The 17,137-nt window shown below is 40.7% G+C and overlaps 1 protein-coding gene across 1 annotated transcript; it reads left to right on the top strand.

The window, feature by feature from the left end:
• Positions 1-4,696: 4,696 nt before the first annotated feature.
• LRRC31 (leucine rich repeat containing 31) lies at positions 4,697-16,350 on the top strand. The gene is made up of 10 exons (XM_009089010.4): positions 4,697-5,072; positions 5,429-5,683; positions 6,571-6,720; positions 7,097-7,264; positions 9,713-9,880; positions 10,729-10,896; positions 11,645-11,812; positions 12,909-13,076; positions 14,236-14,403; positions 15,536-16,350. Exons 1-10 carry the CDS (start codon positions 5,060-5,062, stop codon positions 15,853-15,855), a joined length of 1,746 nt encoding a protein of 581 aa, XP_009087258.3. The 5' UTR covers positions 4,697-5,059; the 3' UTR covers positions 15,856-16,350.
• Positions 16,351-17,137: the final 787 nt, after the last annotated feature.

Raw genomic sequence — 17,137 nt, 5'->3', positions numbered from 1 at the left:
CATGATTGGTTGTTTAGTGGAAAAGCATTACATTTACAACTGTTCTTGAGAGAATTTGGAGAGACTAGGTGGATTACACAGCTCTCTCATTCCCAAGGGAAATCTGGGAATAAATCAGGGAGAACTGGAGCCAAACTTTGGGCAAAACTGAAGCTACTCAATTTTACTTAGTGTGGCTGATCTCAATTCCAATGGGTGAATCTGAGGGGTGAAATATAGCTAACTCTTGAAAAGTCCTTTGAATTCCTTTGAAAAGTCAATTGACCAAACATTGTGGAAAGAAGACTGGATTTTTATGTGACCTTGGATCCAAATGGTTTCAAAGGTCTGGATGTAAAACCATACAAGTTGAGATTTCAAAGACCTGAATTTTTGTTTGGCTTACATGTTTGGTCAAAACTTTTAAACTGACCATTTGCTGAAATATGAAATGTATTGGTAAAATTAAATTTTAATGGAAGCTGCACTGTGCCATGTTTCTGTCATTTCTGGAATTTCTGGACATAGTTTTTAAATTGGAGTAATAATTAGTGATGCAAATCACAGTACACATAATAATTTAATGAAAACATTTTATTGTAGACATGTTTTCATATTTGCTTGTTTAGTGATTTTTGTCATTACTTTTGTATGCATTTTGGGTATTTTTGGATGTGGAAAGGCAAGTTATGACAGCATTGGTATCACATTCAAAAAGAAAAGTGTTGAACAAATACTTTTTTTGGAAGTAACTTTTGAAACAGCAACCAGAATACAGGGATTGGATGCTGTCATTAAGGATGGCCCTACAAATGCTTTATAACCAGCTCTGCATAAACTTGCTCTCTCTGGCAACACACATTCAGGTTGAGGTTCCACAGAATGGAATGGGGAGTTTTGCTGAACTATCCAGCTCCATTGTACCAGATGGTACCGTATGGAGGTAACACTGATCCTATGACTCTGTTGATTTGTAATTACGTTTCTAGTAATTAATATAGTTTGCAGGCCTTGCATGAACTCTGCAGATTGCCCATTCATGTAAATGATTAACTGAAAGGGGATTAATCCTGGCAGAAGTTCAACCAAAAAGAATTTTCCAGACTGAAAATCTTCTCTATCAGTCTAGTATCTTGTAATAGAGACTGAAAGTTGGCATTTGTGTAGCTCCACTTTAAAAGGAGCACCTTGATATCTGAGTTTTAAAAGTATCTGCAATGTGTATATAAATGTACATTTCGTGCAATAGATCCATAAGTCTTGCTTTTTATGGAATTCAAAATGCATATCCAGTATGACTTAGTAGTTGGAAAAATCTGCTTGTTGTTACTACTATTTAATAGGACGTAATGTAAATTCTGGCTTTGAAAAAAAGAATATGGTTTTGAATTCTACAGTTTGTGTTTAGCTGCTCATGCTGGAATATGCAAAGGTTGGAATTCTTACAGCTATAATAAATCAGTGACAACAGAGGCTGTCACACAGCTCTGCACACAACCATCTCATCCAGCACTAGCCCTTGCAAGACTGTCACAGAATCCCAGAATGATTTGGGTTCAAAGGGACTTTAAAGCTCATCCATTTCCAGCTCCCTGACATGGTCAGGGACACCTTACCCTCTCCCAGGTTGCTCCAAGCCCTTGGCAGGCCTTGTCCTGCCAGGTGTGCAGACCCTCAAGCCAGGCAGGTATTCCCTGGGGAATGGTCCTTCCAGCCCATTGTGTGTGCAGTCTGTTCTGAAGGATTTTGTCTGGCCCTAAAGCCAGTGCCTGTGGCTCTGTGGATCACCTGGCTATAAAGAAAGTCAACATCAAATTACTGGGTGACACAGAGGTTTGGCACAAGCAGCACAGCATCAATGCCCTCTGAGGGATTCCCAGCTGTGTGGGCAAGGCTGAATTCCCCCGCCTCAGTTATGAGGGGTCAAAGTCAGAGGATGAATGGAAGGGACAGAGCAGGAGAGAGAGGATGGAGAGAGCTGTGGAGAGCATGATTTGATGCATGTGGCTGGGAAAGATGAGGGCAGCAAATCTGATGCTGGACTAAGCCACTCTTCCCTTACCTTCCCTTGGCAGCAGCTCCTGGCACGTGTGTTCTGAGTCAGCACAGCCCAAGAGTGTGACACCTGGAACTGCCAAAGTCAGCCATGGGACAATGACCATTTTTCCAGCCCCACCAATTCATTGCTCCATGCAACTTCCCCCAGTAAATCAGGCCAAGCAAGAGAATCCTGCAGAGGCAAAGCTGGGGAACTGCCATGGAAGCAAACAAGGGTCACAGTGTTGTTAAGTGCTGCAGCACTCAGACTATCAAAAATCTCTAACAGATAAATATCCCAAATCATTGCATTCTAAATAAACATTGGGCCAAGTGCCTCCCTGACGTAACTGTGATTGTATGACAGCAAGGATGGGTTTAGTCCAGTGTGTTTAGACTCTGTATTATTTTAACCAGATGCTTGGGGCTTTGTTTTCCTTTAGTGGATAATAAGGGCCATCCAAAACAGAGTTGCTGATTTGCTAGGGTTTCATTGAAAGAGACACTACTAAAGGGAGAGGAAATCCCCAAAATGATACTCAGTGATTAAGCACATAGAATATAGGATTTCAGTGTTTGCAAATCCTTTTTTTCAAATGAACTTGTGGCACTAATCCTCTAATGGCATTATTTCTTTGGAATATATGCCGGATTAAGGAGTCACAATGAGGCAAAGTACAAAAATCCACATTAATCTCTCCCTGATGGATGCTGTGTGGGATGCAACTTAAACTATTTTGTTCCAAAATTGGTTCTGTTCCTAACCTTGCCCCAGGTCTAGACAGAGGGAAGAGTAGATATAAACAAGTGTGACACTGAGCACTTGGCAGATGGTCACGGGCCATGTAACTGGATAGAAAGGGGAAGGCGTCTATTATTTTTAAACTCCAAAAGCTAAGCCTGCCCTGTGCTGTCCATGACATGCTGCAGGAAGCAGACACAGGGCTCTGACAGGAGCAGGACACCTGTTCAGAAGTGTGGCAGGGAGGAGATGGACAGAGTAGCAAACAGGGCATGGCTGGGCTGGCTGTCGTGATGTATCACATGTTCACAACGCAGCCTGGGCCTACTGCAAAGTGCTGCTCATGTTTGCAGCCTAGTGCTGCCACCTCACTCTTGTTAGCCTACTTTTTGGGGGGGATAATCCTGTTAGCACCTCTTCTCTCATAGCTGATTTAAAAAAAGATAAGGATTTGCTTTTTAGGAAGAGGAGACCACATCACTGTGTTTCCCTTCTGACTGAATTACAAATTAGGGGATGCTGTCAGAATGCCCTGGGGTATTGTCACTGTCATTCAACAGTCTCAAGTGGTGAGAGAACTTCTGAATTGGCTGCACAACACCTGAAATACTGATGTCAGAGCATGTGAGTTAGCCCAGCCTAACCACTGTAATCAGTGCTTAACATGCTTAGATATTTCCCCAGTTTCATAGGACAGAGATTATCAAATATTCCCATTCCTTGTTCTCATTAAACTGTAGTGGGCATTGAGAAGTCTTGGGCCAGGAGAGCCCAGGACATGTTTGAAAGCACAGGTTGCTTGGTCTCTGCTTCATTCCCAGTCACTCTGCTGTTAAGCACAAGCAAAGAACTGTCAAATTCAGTTCTTCACCAACAGAAATGCTGGGATTTTCCACTGTCTGCATAGCTGAGATGCCTGGACACATGAATTAGCACAAATTCCTGATGTGGATACAGCTCTGTAGCGAGATGCTGATTTCAGAAATGGAGACAGGACAGCTGCTTCTTGTGTCAGAAAACCTTAAATTCAACTTGGAGATCCTTTCTGGGAATAGAAGTGTGCCCTCCTTTTCTACAGAGAAAGATGATTGATCACAATGGTTTTGTGCATTTCTAGCTGCTGTAAATGTTTCCCAGCATGGTACCTCTCATGGGCAAGAGGATTTTCCTAATGTTTACTTTTACTTCTCATCTTACCCAGTTGACTCCTTGCAGCACCCTGTCTCATTCCACCCTGTCTGAATCCTTTGTCTAATTTCACCCTGAGTAAAACTCTTCCTGCTCAGCTGCTTGCAAAAGAATTGTTGGTTTTGTTTACCAGCTTTATCATTCCCCACCAAAATCACTCCAGTTTCCATATGTCTTTAGTGTAAACAGACTGTATACAGACAGTGGATGGTCCCTCGTGTTTAAGGAAGTAGAAATTATATTGCACCAGGTGCAGACAAAGGTGAGCAGGAAATGATAAGGGAAATTGAGAGTTTGCCACAGGAGGGGAGAAGGGTTTGGCTGGTTTAGCCTGCAAAAGACCTCATAGACTGAAAAAGATTATCAAGGCTAAAGAGATTCAGCATAAATGGCCATGAGTAGGGTTAAGACAGAAATGGTGATGTTCACCATTGAGGAAATCAGACTTTAGGACAGACAGACAAAAAAAAAAAAAAGGTGTATTGGAGTTTGAAGTATATATAAGGCATGTCCAATGATTGCATTGTAATGTTGTATCATGGCATTGCCCAGAAGATGATTGTGACTTCTTTTGTGTCTCCTAAAATGATCAGGAGTGTCAGTCCTCCCTTTTTCTTACTGAGCTGTGCCTCCAGCAGTATTGCTGACCAGTATGGACAAAAGGGGTGGAAAAACACAGAGCTTTTCTTCAAGTACTCTTGTAATCTGATCTCTGGGGTGACTCAGCCTCTCCTAACAACAGCTGTCTCGGGGGCATGCAGTGGTTTGTGAGCAGTAGGGAAGATTTCGCTGCCACTTCCTGATTTCTGCCTTGAGAGCGATCTAAGCTGGGACATGATCGGAGCATTTAAATGGACTTCTCAGCCCCAGGAACGGCAGACTTTGGGATACAGTACAGAAGAACAGAGATATCAGGAAATAGCCAACAAACCACTTGTGCAGAGTTTCTGCTGTCAAACTTATGAAGACAGAAACCTGTGAGACAAAACTGCACAGAAAGTTCCTATAAGGAAAGGAGTGAGGTTTTGTTTGCATGCCATGGCTCACCTATCCCACAAAGCCTGAAAGTGCTGTAAAAACTGAAAAGTGTGAAAGGGAACCTCAGGTGTACCCATGGAAAAGACAGGTATGTTCTTTATTTAAAATAATGCCTCTCTACAGCAGGAAATCACAGCCAGAGAAAGCAGGATTGCTCTACAGCTCAGTAACTGTGCATGTACATCAAGGTACATTGGTTTGTACCATTTTTGTATTTCTAAGGATTACAGCTGTGACAACACATTAATGCCAGATTTTAAACATTGCCAGCTTTTTGTGATTGTACGTGCTCTGCTCTTGAACTCTTGTATCGTGGCTATGATATATGGTTGGATGGAGGCAAATTCTCAGTGCATCTGCCATTATGAAAAAAGGTAAGCAAGAGTAAACATAACTAAATTATAAGTCTAATTCACATTAATTCTGTCTGCTGATCCCTGAAAGATGACCAGAACTGCCAGGATAGACATGAAGAGGACAACCCAAAGAGTTCCCCATTTGACTTTGTTATAAAACAATTCCAAGGAAAGAAGTGTGCTCCTGAAAAAAGGAAAGAGCAGCCTTCAGCCATCAAAGAATTCTTCAAAGGCTTTGACTTTGGGAAATCTGAAGGCAAGGACAGAAGGGAAATTGAAGAAACAGAAATAAGCAATGATGGAGCTGATGATCAGAGTGAGAAGCAAGATCCCTCTGTAGAAGGTAATGCTGGTACAATAATGAAATACATGTGTATGTGTATATATTTTTTAATTTCATAGAAAATCAGCTGTTTTCTTGATAGCCAAAATCCTGTATTTGCTGCCTACAGTTTATCATCTGGCCAGGATTTACTTCTGATTGGAACATTATCAAGGATGTGCCGTCTGATTTGATAGGTGCTAAGCAAGGAGTTAGATCTACATTGCTGAGGAAGGATAAAAACTTTTGGGTGACTTCTCCCTTGGTCTGCAATGTGAGAGTCAGTGCTGAAGTCGGCTCATTAGTTCCAGAGCTTATTTGGTTTCAGAGCCAAGCTTTGAGCAGTAGCTTGGACTGTTGTATTTAAGATGGGTCTCTGTCCTGCTGTCCTGCTAAAGCAAGTTGAAGACAGCAGGAGCAGATGTTTCCTATCACTTGCACTGGGCAGGGGCAGGGGAAGGGAATGGGAATCCCTCATGGATGTTATTTTGCACACACAAGGATACTCTTTGCATCCACTCCAGAGAAAATTGAACTATTTTTCAAAAGGAGGTAGAAGGAACCCCGTCCTTTGTCCTAAGGAGGTCTGGGCCAGTTTGGGGAAATGATAAGAGGGCAGCTGCTGAGAGTGGATTGCTATTTTCTGTATTTTTTTGCTTTGCAAAGCTCAGAAAAGCAGGAACTACCTTACACAGATGTTGTATGAAAATGCAGGAGGACTTTTGTATTGATTTGATCTATAGTGATCTTATCAGTCAGGTTGTCAGTCCACATTGATGAAAAATAGAGCTTGCTTCATTGTCAGATTTAATTCATTTCCTAAAGTCTTCACCTGACAGCCTCAGGCAGGTTTTACACCTTGTATTTATTAGCAGAGGTAACCAAGGCCCTATTTCTTTGTTGTTCAGATGGACTTTCACATCTCACTTCTGAAACAGAGTCACCATCTGGTGAGCAGAAATTTAACCAGTTCATGGAGAAACTGGGAAAGAAACCCAGCAGCAAGAATCTGGATCTAAATAATTGTGCACTAAGTGCAGCAGATATAGCAGAGTTGGGTAAATGAACATTTTATTCAACTAATCATTTCATGTATTTCTTTAATTTTTATTTTTCTGTTCTATTATTCCCTCTCCTCTTTTCCCTTCCCTTTCTTTTATACAGGCCATTTTAGCATTTAATGTAATGGTCCCAGGTCCATGAAAAATATTAATTAATAAATTACGTCAATTTTGTAATATATATAAATATAGAAATCATCCAGATCTGTGAAGCAGATGAATGTCCTTACACTCAAGCTGCAGATAAGAAAAGTGAGGTACAAATTGTCATGGCTTTATAATTCTGCATTGCTTGTAGAAAACATCTCAGTATTAAAATGTATTGATATCCAGGGTGTGCAAACAGAAAAACTTTTTCTTTCTTTTTTTACAGCTTCTTTTCTGCCATTTCTCCCAGAGCTGGAAGAGCTCAGCCTGTCCTGGAATGGTTGTGTTGGAGGGACTTTGAAAGCTCTCACTGTCCATCTTCATCACGTGAGCCTGTTAAAGGTCCTCCGACTTAACAACTGCAGGCTGACAGCTGAGGATATCATCTCCTTAGGTACAGGATTTCATTTACATTTACTTCCAGACAGTTGGGGCTAATGTAATCCATCTCATCTCTCCCTACATCCTACTCCTGCTGCTTCCACACTGGGCAAAGTAAACTCCTTCTGTGAAACAGTAGAAACTTGGGCTTATGGGTGACTTTACACCTTTAGGTAACTGCAGAGTTCATTTCTCAGGGAGTGAAGTTTTCATACTCAGAGGGAAGAAAATCCAGTCCTATTTGCAGGAAAGGATATTTTTAATTTGGATTGGTTTTTTTTTGCCTAGAAGAAGAGTCAATCACAATAGGGTCAGCTTAGGTCTTGGAGCTGCAGGGCAGGTGAGTGCTCATCATGAAAACCCCAATGGTCTTTTGGGAGAAGATTTAAAACCAGAAGTGCTGCCTCAGAGCTTTATGATTTGGTGTTTTTGCAAGTCTGGGAGAAGTTTATTCCTCTCCTTACTTCTTTGCTTGGGGTGCCTTCACCCTGCTTTCTGCAAAGTCGGAGATGGAAAGGTTTTTTAGGCGGTGTTGCACACTCAAGTTCTGGCACGGAGTCACCTCTGGGCCTGGAGTTTACTCTGGAGTGGATCTGTGGTTTGTATTTAAAAGAAGGGCAAACAGAATCAGCTAGAAATTATAAAAGTTATTGCTTATTTTGTTAGTTCTAAAATGGGTCTGAGTTATAAAACTGGGCTTTGTTTATGTCATTCATATCCAAGCCTTTTCTAGGAAAGGTTCAGAAATAAAATTACATGTATGGTAGTAGATCAAAAGTGAGTAATGCAATCTCTTGGGGAGGAAATAAGCATCTCTACAAAAGCTGGTGAAAATAACTGCTCTGTTTCTGATGAGTGTGAAATCTGTATTTAATTTTCTATTATTTTTTCAAATATATTTCATTATTTTCCAAACCCTTCTCATAGATTTGGATTTTGTTCGTTGGTGGTTTTTTTCTCCTTCTGAATTTTATTGGTTAATTTTTGCAAATGGTTCTTTCTGCCAGGTTCTTCAATGCTGTTTCCTTCCCAGTTTGGTTTAGCTTCTGCTGGGACAGACAGAAAATTGATCACAGAACTTGAATTTCCAGTCAAAATGTGATGCCCTTGACACGTGGAATAGCAACAATCAGTGTGCATTGATTTTGCCTGTGATTTTGAAAACAACTTGTGTATTTAGGCCAATCCTGGCTGTGTGACCTTGTCCACATCTCTCTGTAGAAATGTGGTCTCCTGTGGACTCAGCACATCCTGCTTAGAAATCAATGTCTGAAATATAACCATTATATCAACCTATTCTATGTAGTTGCTCAGAGCTTGACTGTGAAAGGTGATAGGAAACAATTCCTGGAGCTGTATTCCTTTATTTATCTTCTGGGTGGAAAATGTGTCTGGAAATCTATAGTCCTCATGTCAAACAGAAACAGGCTATGCTGCACTTCTCAACTCTAGAGCATTGCTCAGTATTCAACACTGAGGCAATAATTTAAAATAAATGCAAAAATAAGAATTAAAATGTGGCCTTTCCTCTCAAACCCGGATATTCACTTATGGAAGTAATTATTTTCTACTATAAATCTTTTGTGAAAAATTAATTATGAAAACCACACAGACATGAAAGGATGTTACTATTAAAATACAATTCTCAATTATTAGACTTTAGATCAAAAAATTGTGTATGACACTTTGAAATTGCATTTGCATATGGTCTGATTAGTTGATCTTGGGAATGAGTTTATGCAGATATGCTCTGCCTCCCTCCTCTACAAAGGAAGTTAGGAAGCTGGATTTTACAGTGGGGTGTTAGTATTTCAAATAAGCACTAACACAATTCACATTGACAGGTGTATCAAGCCTTGAAAATGCTGATTTTTCTGAATGTAGTAAAAGTCAGTTCTGTCTGCTTCGAAATCACGGGAAAGTTAGGTTGAGTCAAAACAGTGCTCATCTTGGTTTCTTATGAAATGATTCAGAAATTCCTGTAAGAAATGAGACTTTTATGTTTCAGAAATAGTTGTGAGAGGAATTCTTTCATTCCCGCCAAAATGACCTGTGGACTCAGTACAGATGATGTTGGAAATTTGCCAAATAAAACAGAACAGAACCCTACAGTACTGTAAATTCAGACTTGTTACTCATATTGATTTCCCTCTAGACTGGACTTTCTGGTCCCAGCACAGGCCAAACAGCCTGATGAAGGTTTGGGAACATGAATGAATTTCAGGTTTGTGTGCACTGTGACAATGACTTGTGATCTATGCTGCTCCTTAGACAATGTGAGATTTTATACAACATTGCTGCAGAAACAATAATTCATTTATTTAACAATTTTCCTGGCATTCATCATAAAGTAACTTGAGTATTAAGTAGCTAACCTTCTTCTTTAATATATCCCAAAGCTGTATTTTTGTTTGCACTGAAATTGATACATGGAATGACTCATTCTAGCCTTCTGTTGCAGGAGAAGCACTTGAAATTGTTTCTCAGCTTGAAGAACTGGATTTATCATGGAACAGTAACATAGGTGGAAAACTATCATTGCTGACAAAAAAACTTCAGGAAGGATGCAAATTAAAATGTCTGAAAATGACAGACTGTAACTTGACGGCAAAGGATGGAGAATCCCTTGGTATGTGTGTCCATGGAGCTGGGCTGAGGCTGGCTTACAAAAATGAAACTTATTTGACTCAGATAATGGCTGTATTGAGCTCAATATCAGTGAAAAGTTAATTTATTTCAAGCTCTGCATTATAATAGTATTTATTTAGTGCACTTCCTTCCAAAGAATAAAGTTGTTCTCTCTAATCATATGAGGGAGCGTTGAGAAGACCTAAACCACAGTCTGGCTGCCTCAGTGGTCCAGGGTTTCTGGATCTTTTGAGACCTTCAGCAGAAAACGTGTGCCAGAATTTCCAACACTAATTGCTCAAAATTAAGCAGCTGAATATGTAATTAGCCATGGGATTGGAAGGAAGGTCTGAGGACTGGGAATTTAGGCTGAGTTGGCAATCACTGACCATCCTTCCCTTCTGTCCTCTCACCATGGCAGCTTAATCCTGTGTGGTCTTTTTATCTCATTTTGTGTTTTAAAAGGTGTTTGCTCAGTAAAGAGAAGCCCCATGACTCTCATCTCCACTGCAAGGGGAGCCCCATATGTAAAGACATTCCTCTGTTTTTTCATTAGAAAATTTTATTTCTGTTTGTATTTCTGCTTTTTATTCCTCTGTATTTTTCTAACAGTCCCTGTATTTTTCACTTTTATTTTTATGTTTTCAAAGATTTTCATGATTCCTACCCAGTCTTTATTTTACTGTGTTGTTTAGGTAGAACAGGAACTTAAGAAGTCTAAACCACACTGACTGGCAAACCCTGGCCATGTCTTCCTGTTTATCATGGTGCTGTATTTTTCTAGGGTTCATCTAGTATGTATTCCAGACAATTACCAATTCTGGTTTTCTTTTCTTTTTTTTTTCCCAGCTGAACTTCTAAATGTGATCCCAAACCTTGAAGTATTAGATATCTCTATCAACAAAAACATTGGCTGCAGCATGAAGGTTATTGCTCAGGATCTGAAAAATGTGCCAGGCTTGAAAGAGTTAAACTTGCACATGTGTGGATTAAAGCAAGACAGCCTCCAGGGCTTAGGTTAGACTTTATGTTCAGAAAATTTTCATTCTGAGTATATTGCACATCTGAAAACCATTTAAGAAAGGCAATGAGGTGGGATTTTGCTGATGGTTTGGCAGTATTAATGTGCAATCATGACTTGCTGTTTGAGGATTGGTAAAAGACTACAGGGCCTTTCAGCAGGAGCTGAATTTATCTCCCCTGAGCTCAAGCTTGTGATAGTCAGTGGGGAGAGTCACCTTCCACACCATTTTTCTGAGACACATCTCAGGGCTGTGGCTCCCTGGACATGCTTCCTCTTTCCCCTGACAGAACGTAGACAAGGACACAGACAGGCCAGCTAGCTTTTAACAAGCTAATCCCGCTTTCCAAAGGAAATCCAAATTCACCATTACCACTAAAAGTGTCCAGTGAAGCCACATGAAATGGTCTTGTTATCTGTGTCTCTCCCTAGTGGATGTGGCAAAACAAATGCCATTAATGAACACATCCAGGAGTAATTTCTGCAAAAGGCTGAGGATTGTCTGGATGTGGGGGATGAGCTGGCCTCACCTTCACCTGCTCTCCCAGAGAAGAATGGAGCTGCATGGACAGGAGGCTTTGCTGCATTACTGAATGTCTGCTGTGATTATACACTGGAGCTTAGCCCAGGAGCTTTGCCTGCAATACCTTGTGCAAACTTTGACGTTGAAGTAAATAGATGCCAAAGCCCTGACCTGGGCTGTTGTGGCAGCCAGTGACCAGTGTGTTCCCTCTTGCATTTCAGACACTGCTTTACAGCACCTTGCAGAGCTAAGGAAATTAGACATCTCGTGTAACAGAGAGATTGGTGGTGGCTTTAAAGCCTCAACAGCTCATTTGGCCAGCTTGAAAAATCTGGAAGTCCTTGATCTTCACCAGTGCTGTGTCACAGAAGAGGACATGACTGTTTTGTGTAAGGACATGTTGAGGAAATTTACTAAGAGTCTTGGTTTTGTCTTCTGAAAATATCTCAAAGACATAAAAGATTCTGTTTGGCAGAAGAGCTGAGCTCAGTACTTTTTTTCATTAGGCAGCTCTGAAAGTGCAGTGTGGGGGAGAGCTTTCTTGATCAATATAGAACGGGTTTTTTGCTGAACAAAAGGAAATCTCAGAGTGTCTGATCCCATGTGGAACTAAGGACCTGAATCTGCCATGATTCAGACCCAAAATGGGAGTGTGGGAACTGCCACCAAACACTGCTTTTGTTTGATAATCAGTAATTTAGGAAATATCCAGGGGCAGATCCCCCAGAGGTATAAGTTGGATGGATCTGTGGTGGGTATGTGCATGGAAATATAACTGCCTAAAACCCCCTTGGTGAGCTGCACACCAGGAAGAGGGTGATTTTAGGAGATCTTGCATTGCTGCTGCTGTGTGCTTTCTCCAGGTTGAACTGATGCAACTATAAACACTACTATGAAGAAAAAGGCATTTCCCAAACAATTTGTGAGACAGTTTATTTTTCTCTCTCCATTATCACTACTTTGTTTCTACTCTTCACAACAAAAAAATCCCATGACTCCAAGCCTATATTGCCCACATCCTATTTTCCATGACAAAGAAGATAACTTGAAGATTTGATGATGATGATGAAGCTTTAGGAAATAATCAGTATTAGTAATATCAATCATGATTTATTTTTAATTTATTTTATAATAGAGAATAATAACATTAAGACAAAGAAGTTTCAGTTAGCAATGAAGGCACTTGGAAAATCCCTGCTTCACCCAGAAAATTTCCAGGAAACCATGTTCTGACAACTTTCCATATAGTATGGAATACTTAACTTCTGAAACAGTTTTTCTGAAAATGGCAAGGCTATTTATGGTCTAAAACATTATTCACCATGAACTTGGATATAAAAACTTGGCTGGTGTTGGCCTTGACTTTTGGATTGATTTATAAAGAAAAGAAATTATGTCAGGCTACACAACAATTATGTCAGGCTATGCAACTACACATTTGTTATGGATCAGTGACTGTCTAATAAATATTTCATGTTTTTGTAGCCCAGGTGATACCTTTACTCTCCAGTCTTCAAGAGCTGAATTTATCCTCGAATAAAAATGTAGGACTCTCATCAGATCCTCTTCTGAGCAGGCTCAGGTTTTTACCAAAACTGAGATCTGTGACCATCAGCAATTGTGGCTTAGGTGAAGAGTCCCTTTCATCTCTAGGTAGGAATGTTTCTTTAAAGTGTGCCCATTCTCTGTGTATCCCTGTAGGACAAAGCATTCCCTTCTCCTTTGGCTGAACTCCAAGGATCATGGTTACATTATACCTCAGGTCCTGAATGAAAATCCTGTGATGAAACTAGTGCTTTGTGGAACCAGGTTGCAAGGCAAGAGAATTGTATGACTTCCTCTACTATACCTGAGGGGATGAAGTTCTCTTAGTCTTTTGTCTGATAGTGAGCTTTTATATACTCCTTAATTTTGGGGAGAAAAAGAAAACCATGATTTTATGTTATGCTGTAATCATAGTCTGGATGTAACATTTCACTCAGTGGGGTAAAGCTTTGACTGAGGGTATTTAACCTCACTGCAGGTGAAAATTTCAATAGAAACTTCCTGGGGTAGAGTTCAGCATGGGGCAGTGGAGGAAATGACTGCAGGGGTGGAAAAGACACTGCACAGCTGTGAAGAAAAGTCCAGTCCAACACAGGATATGTAAATTCAGCCTCTTTTGCCTACTTATTGCAAATCTCTGGATTAGTGGCCTTTGATAGGTGTTCCATATGGCACATGAAATCTTAGTATAGAGGGATCTCTCAGTTACTGTGTCTTGTGCACTTGTATTTTGTACTGTTTACTCATGACATTAAACCTGGAGTATGACTTGCCTGCCTCCAGCAGAAGCAGTAGCAAGTTAAGCTGGTCAGAGGTCCTTGCAGAAAGAGTATTATGTTTATATCACTACAGTTATGTAAGAGTGACACCATGGAAATCAGAGCTGTCAAAAGATACAAAGCATCTCACCTTAAACAGTGAGTTCACAGCAAAAAAAAAAAAAAAAAAACAACAACAAACAACCAGTGTCTTTAAATTGATATAAAATGGTTTAAAAGCAAGCTGTTAAATTAAATTAATTCAGTGCTTCAAGGCCAAGGCAATAATGTGAAGAGAAAGACAAAAACCCCTCTCCATAGAGTCCTGATAGATTCTATAGGCAGAGCCTTCATATTTTCTGACTTTTACTGGGATAAAATAATTCATTTTAAGCACAAACAATCAGGCTGTTAGGATCTTACTTACAGGTGAATTGCAGGTGAGGTGTCTGTTGAGGCCATGTTGTTTTCTCTTAGTAAGCAGAAGTTGCTGGTCTTAATCTTTTCAGCTGAGGCTGCCCTTCACCTTCCTGAACTGGAGATATTGGACCTTTCTTGGAATAAGTGCGTTGGTGGGAACCTAAAGCTGCTTTTGGGAGCACTAAAGCTTGCAATGGAGATTCAAGTGTTAAGACTGAGCAGCTGTAACCTGGTGGCTGAAGATTTGGCACTTCTAAGTAAGTATAACAAGGTATTTACTAGCACTCAAGGAACTAGGGCATTTAGATCACAATTCAGAAGGGGCTTGTTCCATGGGCTGAGCACGTTTTTGCATAAATCAAATGAAAATATGGAAAATACAGGAGTATTTTTCCCAAAAAGGACTTTCATTTTTCTGTGTGTCCTGGACAAGCCCAGTGGAAAAGCTGAAAAGGCTAAAATGCAAAGAATCTTTAAGCACTTTTATCTATAAAAAAAAGAGCATCATTTATAAAAGGTAGGGTTGGCATCTGTTTTTTATATCAAATATTTAAAGTTGCATCTGAGGAGTTTTATTTTGCTTGGATGCTGTTTTATGGCTCAGTACTTTAGAGAAAATGTCTGTGCTGACAGCCAGGAATACAGGCACTACCTGCTACCAGCCACTGGGCAGAATTAAACCAGAAATGTTTTCACCCACCTCTTAGCAGCTGCTAAGAAATACTGGAAAACAGGAACCTGATAAAGGAATAAATTCCAGGATCCTTTCAAAAACTTGCTAATTTTATACTCATTCTTATGATTCTGCGGACCTGACTCAGGGGTTTGAGTGTCTGACACTGGCAATAGATGTGTGACAACAGAAAGGCCCTGAAATGTGAAATCTGGTGAGGTGAAGCCCAAATACTTTTGACCTCAAAAACCATCACCCTTGATGGGTGTCTTCTTTGCCAATCATATGTTAAGGACCCCTTTAGGGTATATTTGGCCCTCTCACAGTGAGAGGTGACTGTTGTAGTCAGTCATGCAGCCTCACCTAGTTTTGCTTTCCTCTCTCTAAATCTCCCTGTAAAGCCTGTCTGCCTCTTACAATTGGCACTTGATGTAACCTCCTTCCAACTGACTCCAAGATTTTCAGGTTGCCACACACTTTTAACTCAGTACTCTGTTCCTTTTGAACTGCCTGTGCTTTAAGTGTTGTAAACTCCTTCAGCTGTTATAAAACTGTCTTTCTGAGATCAGCAGCAAGTGGTTTTATGTTGCTGAGGAGTTAAATCTTGCTGTTTGACTGCTGAAATGAGGTATTAAAATATCACTCCCTATTCTGAGAAGCTTTTAAAGCAGTTACCAGGATTTATTAATTGTGTTTGTGTCTGTCATCTCTCGCAGCGTCCCTGAGGCAAGATGGCCATTTGGCCAGATTGCAGAAGCTGGATTTGAGTTATAACAACAACATTTCTGATGCAGGCTGGGCTGTTTTCTGCCAAGGTTTAGGAGCATTCAAGGAACTCTCAGAGCTGGATGTGAGCCTCAGTCCATCGTCCTGCCGGGACTGCGGGCCGTGGTTCGGGGAGTTGTTGGCAGCACTGACACAGCTGCCAGCCTTGGCAGAGCTGGCCATGCAAAGATGGGCCCTTTCAGAGTCCCAGAGGAAGCAAATGGAAGGCTTTAATCAAGACAACAAAAGAAATATTCGTTTTGACTGTTGATGAAGGTTGGAGGTGTCTGGAAGGCCTTTTGGGAACAGCTCATGAACCAAGCATTGTGTGTCTCAGAAGACTGCAGTTTTTAATAATCTCTTGAAATAGTTTCACAGTTATAGAAAACTGTTATTTGACCTTCTGCAACATAGATCATTCCATTTCATAATGTTCTTTCAGTTTCTCTGGGCCATGCTTACGCTGCTTAATCTTCATGTTGTGAATATTGCCAAGGCCACTGCCCACAGAGCAGTGCTGGGTCAGAGGGACATGCAGCAGGTTTGGCCATGGAGGGAAAGGCTGGAGTTTGTGTTGATGCAGGTGGGTGGGCAGTGTGAATGTGGCCTCAGAAAATACCTCTAATGTGAAAATACTTGAAACCTCCATGTTTTATATGTTAATTTCTTCTCCCCTCAAACTTTTGCCTCTTTGTGAATTAATTAAATCCTAAGTGGGAGATTTGGCATCCATCCCAACAACTCAACATTATAGATTAGTCCAGGAAGGAGAATACAGAAGGAGCTGGTCTGCCTCTGCTCTGGCCCTTGATGCCATCTCATAGTGTAGATGAGTCCTGTGTAGAGAATCAGCATAAAATCAAGGTAAGAAACACTTAATTGGTGTCTTTACAAGTCTTAGGGGAAAGGAAAAAGTTATGGTACATTAAATCAGAGATATGTCCTGCTACTTTAACAAGAATTTTGGTTACAGAGAAATCAATATGTGCCAAATTCTGGCACAGTCACTTGTGTCATGGAGCATGTTAACCCACACGTGAGCTCCAGGACTGCAGTGGGATTATTCATCGGTAAGGTATTTTAGGAAGTAAAGATATTAGATCTTCCCACTGAGTGAGGAGTCTTAGAGAAATCCTGAGGCAGCTTGAGGGATAAAGTACTGCTCAATTAGCTCTGAGCATCTCTACATGCTGCAGCAATCTCCTGGAGGAGAGGCACAACAGGATCATTCAGTGGCACCTTCCTAACTTGCCCCCCTCAGCAAGTTCTCCCCTGCAGATATTGATCAATATTCAGCTTTCAGTCCATGCAACCCTTCCAACATCAGGGATATAACCAGCAGCTGACTGTGCTGATACCTATTGATCATTTAATCCATAATATCATGTAAGAGTCACCCTGGACTTCCTGGTTCCACTTTCAGTTCCACTTGAAAAGTGCACTTGGCTCCCCCAGTTTTGAGAGATGTGATTTGACCTGGAGTCTCTTGGTCAGGGGCAGCAGGGAATTGCTGTGTGGAATCCTAAACCTCTGAAATAAAGCAAAGAGCCCCT

Source organism: Serinus canaria, chromosome 9 (genome assembly GCF_022539315.1).
Source record: "Serinus canaria isolate serCan28SL12 chromosome 9, serCan2020, whole genome shotgun sequence".
Taxonomy (NCBI): domain Eukaryota; kingdom Metazoa; phylum Chordata; class Aves; order Passeriformes; family Fringillidae; genus Serinus; species Serinus canaria.
This window is presented reverse-complemented; position numbering and strand designations above follow the sequence as displayed.

Coding starts and splice junctions, on each gene's coding strand:
- LRRC31 (XM_009089010.4), top strand. Junction 10,897..11,644: donor AGACAGCCTCCAGGGCTTAG/GTTAGACTTTAT, acceptor CTTGCATTTCAG/ACACTGCTTTACAGCACCTT. Junction 13,077..14,235: donor AGAGTCCCTTTCATCTCTAG/GTAGGAATGTTT, acceptor TAATCTTTTCAG/CTGAGGCTGCCCTTCACCTT.